The sequence below is a fragment of the Malurus melanocephalus genome, unplaced genomic scaffold (assembly GCF_030028575.1).
Source record: "Malurus melanocephalus ecotype Western Australia unplaced genomic scaffold, MMel_1.1 scaffold_618, whole genome shotgun sequence".
Lineage (NCBI taxonomy): Eukaryota > Metazoa > Chordata > Aves > Passeriformes > Maluridae > Malurus > Malurus melanocephalus.
In genome coordinates this window covers 230,569-238,495 of record NW_026623850.1, presented here as the reverse complement: position 1 = coordinate 238,495, position 7,927 = coordinate 230,569, and the positions used below count along the sequence as shown (strand labels likewise).

The 7,927-nt window shown below is 36.2% G+C and overlaps 1 protein-coding gene across 1 annotated transcript in view; it reads right to left on the bottom strand.

The window, feature by feature from the left end:
* The window catches only part of PHEX (phosphate regulating endopeptidase X-linked), a 95,595-nt gene extending 88,368 nt beyond the window's left edge, over nucleotides 1-7,227 (bottom strand). Inside the window, exons 1-3 of the mRNA XM_057383268.1 lie at nucleotides 6,848-7,227; nucleotides 3,601-3,669; nucleotides 2,289-2,450 (exon numbers count right to left, since the gene is read on the bottom strand). Coding sequence (XP_057239251.1) covers nucleotides 2,289-2,450; nucleotides 3,601-3,669; nucleotides 6,848-6,959 — 343 coding nt within the window. The 5' untranslated portion in view covers nucleotides 6,960-7,227. The remainder of the gene's footprint in view (nucleotides 1-2,288; nucleotides 2,451-3,600; nucleotides 3,670-6,847) is intronic.
* Between the last annotated feature and the right edge of the window lie 700 nt (nucleotides 7,228-7,927).

The following is a 7,927-nucleotide window of genomic DNA, read 5'->3' as shown; positions in this document are numbered from 1 at the left end:
AGAGTTACACCTAGCTTTTTTTGGTAAGACAAAATTAATTCTTGAATTTGATACATATTATGTACTGGAAGATCTTCTTCTGTAGTAATTGCCCCTGAATAAAAAGAATGAAGGTAGAAGAATACTGAAGATACACTTGGGCAACCTGTGTAACAAAAAAGAAAAGCCCAAAAGGCTTTTCTCAGGAACAGGAGCAAGCTCAGGAACACTCAGGGCTCAGAAAACAGATCAGCTGTTCAAATAGTTTAATTTTAAGTAATATCATTTTTTTATATATAGCCTGAATAAATGTTTCCATCTAATCACACCATCAAAGAAAATGAAATATGAAAAATATGTCTTTCTGGCCTAGACATGTTATCACTTTCTGATTAATAGTTTTCTTTAATATGATAAGTATTTCAGAACAMAGAGCTTGCCTAATGACCAGGTCTTTAAAGATTGAGGCTTTTTTAATCTATTGAGTGTCAAACAGGGACACTCACCATGTGTGAAAACTTCTATTAGGAGTTCTTGAAGGAGAGACTAAATTGTCTTCCAAGGTCTGGTCAGCCCTATTTCTCTATGCAAGAGTTCTTCCTCTTGCTAAAACTTCTGCTGGCAAGGTTGGGGTCAAACACAAGTTAATAACTCAATGTTGAGATAATTTATYGAAATAACTCAAGTGAAAACACAAATATACCTAGAGGCTGAAGTTATGCTTGTTATTTCAKCTACCAGCACTTTCCTTTTTCCTTTTTTAATTACAAAGAATTTTTTTTTTTGGAAAGTTTATTAAGTAAAAGGTTAAGGAGGAGGTGGCAAATGTTATATTAAAAACATTCTTGTACATCAACCAGCGTTTCACATCTTTATCCCTTTCCTTGGCAAGGGCCTTCTTTAAAGAATTATACACCTTTATTTGATACAGAGTTTCCATGAAGCAAATACTTCTCACTTGGATATTTCTTTTCCATGTGCTTTTCTAGCTATGAATTAGCAACTTCTAAAGGGACTGAAGAAAGAAAACCAAATAAAAATCTGGCTTGGCATGATGTCCTTGATTAGGACGTGTAAAAAGAGGAAATTGAGGATGCAGTAGAACAATTAGGATGCAAAGGATAACTTAAAGCAGGCTCTGGAAATGTTTTTGTTTTTTTTTTTTTTTCCTATTGTATTGACATCCTCAGCAGACTTTAAACAGAAGTCTTGAGATCATATCCTATGCTGAAAACCAAAACTCATATTCTGAAACMAAATGCAGCTTTTAAAATACTTAATGATGTGGAAATTGAATACAATAAGACAGCAGAAAGCAAGTGGAGAAGGGCTTTGGTGCCTACACACACACATACAAGATCCAAAGAAAAATGAGTGTATATTTAAGCATAACATCCCTAAAGTGACCTCTGTTCTGTGCTGAGCTCAAGTGAGGCTCTTATGTCAATTAATATGTCAATTATGTGCTCAAAGTGGGCAATGCTGGACCACACCACCAACAATATTAAATCTTGCATATCTCCCTGTTTTTCAATGACTCAAGATTATAAGAATCTGGYTGGGTTTTCCTACCCAGAAATAATCATCACCCAGTTGGTCTGCAGGGCTTCCTGGTGAGGTGTCCATACTGCAGAGAATAGCTCAAAGTCAAATAATGTTCAGACTAAAATACCTCTCTTCCTCCACATTTCCACCCTGGGGCTATTTTTGCCTCCAGAAACACATTCTTAAGCAACKTTCTGTTTCACTGATGATAGCTCAGGTACTCCAGTGGCAGCCTGAATGACAGCAGGAAGGAAACCCAATACCCAAAAAAATTCCATCCCAGAAGACGGTGAATTGCCTCTGTCAAGAGCTAGGTGAGTGTACTGGAAAATATCACTCTGGTTTGGCTTTATTATATTATTTCCTGCTGGTGGTCACTGTTAGAGACAGCTTGCTGCACTGGACTAATTTTGGGACATCTTTACATGTGTGTGAGGTGCTCCTGCACTCTGGTCTAAMTGGGGAAAGAGTTAAATCCCTTTACCTTTTGCTACAATGAGTATCGTTTCATCACTCCATTCTTAACTGGTAGGATTTCCAGCAGTTCTATTCCTCCTCCCAAATTCTGTTTGTGCTATAACTCCAATATCTTTCAATATTTTCAATAAAAACAAGAAAAGTGTGCTTAAAAGAGAACATCAAGCCAGGCTGTTGGATGTTACCCAGTGATCCGAAATGTGGAGATTTTTGGTCATTTCAAACCCAATCAACTAACAAGCTACAGTGACAAGCCAACCAAATACTTTCAGAAATTYTCTATTTACCCTTTAGTTTGAGGTCCACGTTGTGTCGCAGCCAGGGGTAAACACCATAATTGGACATATCTTCAGGAATGGGGTTATTATATATCCAGCCATCACATGCAAATCGATAAAAGTTCTCACACGGATCTACAGATTGATTTATCTTGCTCAGGATGCCAGCAGCTGTAAAATGAAAGACACCACATAGATTTTCTGGAACATTTTTTTTCCTAAACAGAGAATTACACAAGGATACAGAAATGATGATTAATGAGAAACAAACAAACAAACAAACAAACAAGACAAAATATCTGCAATGAATCTTCTTGAGTGCCATACAGCAATGACAGCTGAACTTAGCACTACATGAACATGAGCTGACAGACACCTGAATAGGCTCTCTATTGTTACCATGATAGAATTAATTGCCTGAGGAATTTAGTAGCAATGCATAATAAGTAGACAGTAATTAGCATTTCAGTAACTGTGCACTGTTTACCTCTAGCTGAATACTGTACAAGAAAACAAATCAAATTTTGTTCTACCATATATTGGAAAAGATAATTGGTATTTTTATCTCCATTTTATGACGGCTTCCCCACCAGTTATTATTGAAGGTAAAAGAGAGATCAGTCTGACAAGCTCAATACTCAATAGCTTTTAGTATMTAATAAAAATAAAATCATAGAATAGTTTGTGTTGGAAGGAACCCTTAAAGGTCACATAGTCCAAYMTTCTGCAATGAGCAGGGACATCTTCAACTAGACCAGGYYGCTCAGAATCCCATCCAATCTGAYCTTGAACAATTCCAGMATGGGGCATCCATAACTTCTCTGGATGATGTATACMAGTGCTTCATCACCCTCTCCATAAAAAAATTTCTTCCATATAACTAGTCTGACTCTACCCTCTTTTCATCTAAAACCATATAAAGTCTGTGCCAGATCTGATACAAAAGCATCTCCATGGTTAACAATTCACTTGCTTTCTGACTACAGGAATGGAAGCAACAAAATRTATCTGAAGGTACAGTCACTCAACATTTTGCTTCCTATTAAAAAAAAAGAAAAATTAATCCTAGGGGAAACTTTGAGTCAACCTGGTTAGAGTAGCATGAGAACAAATTAAACCATGAATTTTAATTGTACAAAATAAACAAAACTGAAGCAACTTGAACAGTGACTTTTTTTAAAGTTTGGGGTTKTTATTCTTTCCCCCTCATTAATTAAGCTTTCTGAGTAAAATGTGTAATGAGAAAAAAATTAAATGGTATAAATATCTCATTAACATRCTATAATAATGTTATAATTGAGAAGATAAAATTGCTGCTTACCAGCTTCAATGCATTCTGCAGTCAAACAGTACTGTTGTTTCGGATGAAATTTTATAAGACCTTGGCTAACTGCAAAATGGAAAACCATAATGAGATCATTTGCAATGAATTTGGAAAATTGCAGCCAAATGTTGTGTACTCAATCATTTCAATACCAGTGCAGCCTCTGGTCCCAGTGCCTCCTTGACTACATTGATTTAGAGCACTTAAATGTATATTAAGCAAATATATATATATATATATATATATATATATAATATATATTTTTTTCCTTATTCCAGCCCAGAATAAAGCAGATAAATAAAGGATAGCTGCACTTTGTAAGGCACAACCCAGTTCTGTATGAAATGCCTCCCGAAAGAATTGTAATTGCATTTGCTTCCAAAAACCTKGCTGAGAAGAACTATGAAAATGTCACTTAATTTTGTTCATCTTTTAAAAGTGTGTATTACAACTGCCACTGAAATTTCAAGCACAGGAACTGCTAATTTCAGATGTAGCTCTCAGGCAGCAAAAATGCAGATAATTGATACCTGGGATTAGGAAGGGAGAATCCCAAGGGGAAGGTGAAATAGGACTCACTAAATGTGCTCAGTAGGCATAAAGAAATGTCTCATTATATCCATTATCTTAACAACAGTCCATGACAAAAATAAAAAAAGAAAAAAAAAAAAAAAAAAAAAAAAAAAAAAAACAAAAAAAAAAAAAAAAAAAAAAAAAAAAAACAAATAACACTAAAAAAAAAAAAAAAAAAAACCAACAACGGAATATGTTATGGTACTATAGCTTTAACAGAGCTGGTAGTTGTAAAGCAGTTTCTGCTGTAGTTACATAGTGTTCAAAAGTGACAGAAAAATGTAAAATGGCATTTCAGCCCAGGAAAATTTTATTATAAAAAGTCCTAAAGCTTGAATTAAATATAAAGCTGTTTCATCTCTTCCAACCTTACAATTTTAGTGACAATTAATGACAGAGATATCTGGATTTCAATCAAAGATTCTCAAAAAATAGGAATACGAARCAATTTCTGGAACAGCTTTTCCAAAGCTTGCATTGGCTCAGTGAAACACAACACCTCAACCACCATTGTAAATTAGCCAAGAAACACATGAGATTTTGAGGCATACAAAAATTGCAAATGTAAGAATATTGAAGAACAGCAGAAAATAGAGGAGTGGAGATTTCCAGAATATGATTTTGAACCACTACAAATGTGAACTATAAATAATGGATAATGTCCCTTTTAATTAAGTGTTGCATTCCTCCCAACTCACCTTTTCCCCTGATTAGAATTTAGCCATTTAGAATCCATCCAGGTCTTGATTGCTTGCTTGACTTGTTTTTTCTTTTTTCTTAACAAAGCAGAGAAAGGAGGGAAAAGACCAGAAATGGTTTTGTTCCTTAGATGTGTAGGAATAACTGAACCATGAGAAAAAGGCAGGAGAAGGCTACATTTCCCTCCTCAGGCTGGAAAATTCATTTCATGTGTTTCAGAAACAGCAAAGTAAATGAAAGCTCAAGAAAAAAGATCATCTTGAGGTGCCTGAAATATTTCACGTGGACAGAAATAATGATGTCCATTTCTACAGTTTAATAAAACTAAAAAATACTTAAGCTCAAACTTTCAAACAAAATCCTGTCATAATGAAATGTGGAAACATCTAGTTGAGAAAATGTTAAACCAAAACAATTCAATTTTTTTTCCTTCATTCTTTAGGTTGAACATTTCATAAAATTTCCAAACAAATCCTAAAACCATTTTGACTGACCCAAGGGCAGCACTTTTATTTTCTTAGTAGTTATGCCAATGAAAATTTTGACCCTGAATCCCTRGCTACAGAACACGCCACAGGCACACTTGGAAAACTGTCTGTAAGAATTAATATATTTGCTTGAATTTTCACACCTGGCCTATGGATAAAGCAGTTTTATCTCTGAGAAGTTATGGTGGTAAATGTCTATTGTTTTTATTGCTCTAAGCAATAAACAATCTAGTTCAGGCAAAAAGAAATAAGGTCTCTCCATTATTACTCCTTGGTGCTTATACTGCATTCTTTAAGTGAAAAGCTTTTTTTTTTTTTAATCTAGAAAGTTGAAGATTCAAACTTGCTCATGATCACAGAGTTTTGTTGAATTGAATGGGATCACTAACACTAAGTTATTTGCCTGCAAATGTTGCAGAATTTGCTGTAGAGCAGAAAAACTCTAATCAAGAGTGAGCCTGGTGCTTTACATATTCTATAGAAAACCTGTTATGTTGTGACTATAAACAAACAAAGATCAAAAGAATATAAAGAGTCAAAAGAAAGCAAATGATATGCTTAGAGKCAAGGTTTCCTCCAGCCTAGGGAAAACTGTGTTGGTCTGAAGAAATGAAAAGTTGGGCTGAATTATTCCAAAAAGAGGATCCAACTYGGCAAAGTTCTTACAGGACACAACAAAGCTTCCTCTTCTCTGCTTGGAGTTTCCGGGCACATTTATGTTTCTACTACACATCATTTTAGAAGTGCATTTTTATGCTTCTACTACTTCATTTTAGAAGTGCAGGCATATGCTTTCCAGTGATATCCTAACAAAACAAATCTGCAGATGATTCCAAATCCAGGAGAGGAAAAATTCCTTCTCTATTGCATCCAGTTACAGCTTATGTATGTGATCAAAATAATTTAATTTCATCCTAGATGCACTCTTTGTGACTTTTGCAGAGGCGACTTTACAATTCATCATAGAAGAACAGAAAGATCTAAAAAATGTGCACGCATAGGCACTATTGAAGCTTTCTAYAGGAATTTTAGTCAAGCCCTAAATGAAAACCAAATGAAGAAAACCCCAAAAGATTCCACAGAATGTGTGCACTACACAGATTCCTTTTCAGAAAACAGAGAATATTACTCCATATCGGCCACAATCCATAATCAGCAAAATCTCATCCATTTCTCTCTGTCCTGTGAAAGAACCCAGTTCTGGTCAGAACACATTCAACTGAATATCCAAATTTAAAGTTACACATTGCATCTTCCAGCTCTCACATTTCCAAACAAGAACTCCTTTACYGACACACGTCCCTTTCAGGATAAATATGAGGATATAGAAAAAGAGACAGAGATTTTCACCAAAAGACGTCATGAAGCACAAACATTGGCACGGAGCAGACAGGCTGTGTTCAAGTTAGAAATGTTTCTATCAACATTTTCACTTACCCAAGAAAAGAGATGTTAGAAATGTTTCTATCAACATTTTCACTTACCCAAGAAAAGAGCAGTGCCAAGCACAGCAGTGGCACTCACAAAGACACCGAGGGCGATCCGTGTGGCTTTGCTGGCTGCTCCCCTGGCCTCGGGGGCTGGCTCTCCTTCCATCAGGATGGTTTGGGATGTGCTCCTCTCACACAAGTCTGGTTTATCCCCRGCTGCTGTTGTGTCAGTGTTTCAACTGTTCACAAACTGTGCCCATGAGCTCTCCTCCTCCTCCTCCTCTCTCCTATTTAAAACTCCAGGTTTCTGTCATGAACCATTTCCTAGGCACTTCCTGCTCTCTCCCTCTCAAAGCAAAATCACATGTAAAATAGTAGCTGTCTCCTACGTTTTCCTCTGCCCAGGAGGAGGAAAGGCAAGCGGTGGCCACAGTTTGTGCAGAGCCTCAGTGAGCCAATCACTCAGCAGTCCCCCTTATCAGGGCTTTGGAACACATTTCACAACGTYGCTGAACAGATGTTTTAACTATTCAGAGAGCTGCAAACCCTTTCCAATCAAAGCAGGATTGCTGACAACTTCTACAAACACTAGTCTGATGGAAGGTTTTCTTTTATTTTTTTTTCTCCTTATTTAAAAAGACTAATTATCTGCTGACTAAGTTTTCTCCTTTTAAACCATTGCTGCTGCATCATTTGGCTTCACCAGAAGAGGTACCCACTCAACAGACAAATCCCTTTTTAAAGCTTCCTAAGAACTCTTAGAATATCATATAGCATTTTATTTCGGGAATTTGGTATGTGACACTGTGTGCCAAAAATCACAGTCGAGCAGCACAAAGCAATAATCAGCACAACCTACAGAATAGTCCTGYTCTAAAAGCTAGATCTGACTTTTTCTGGGCAAGATATTTCAGTCCTTGCTGACACACAACACATTTTAAGAGATGATCCTATGGTTCCAAGTACTACTGTGAGCTTAGTGGAAAAGTCACTTTATTGTGACTTATTTGTCACTTTAAGATAGTGGGGAATTTCTAAAAAAATCTTATTGGAATGGATTCCTCAGTGGGGTAGACCTGATAATCTTCTCTCCATGCAGCAAACTTTCCCCATTCAAAAAGTAACAAAATCAGT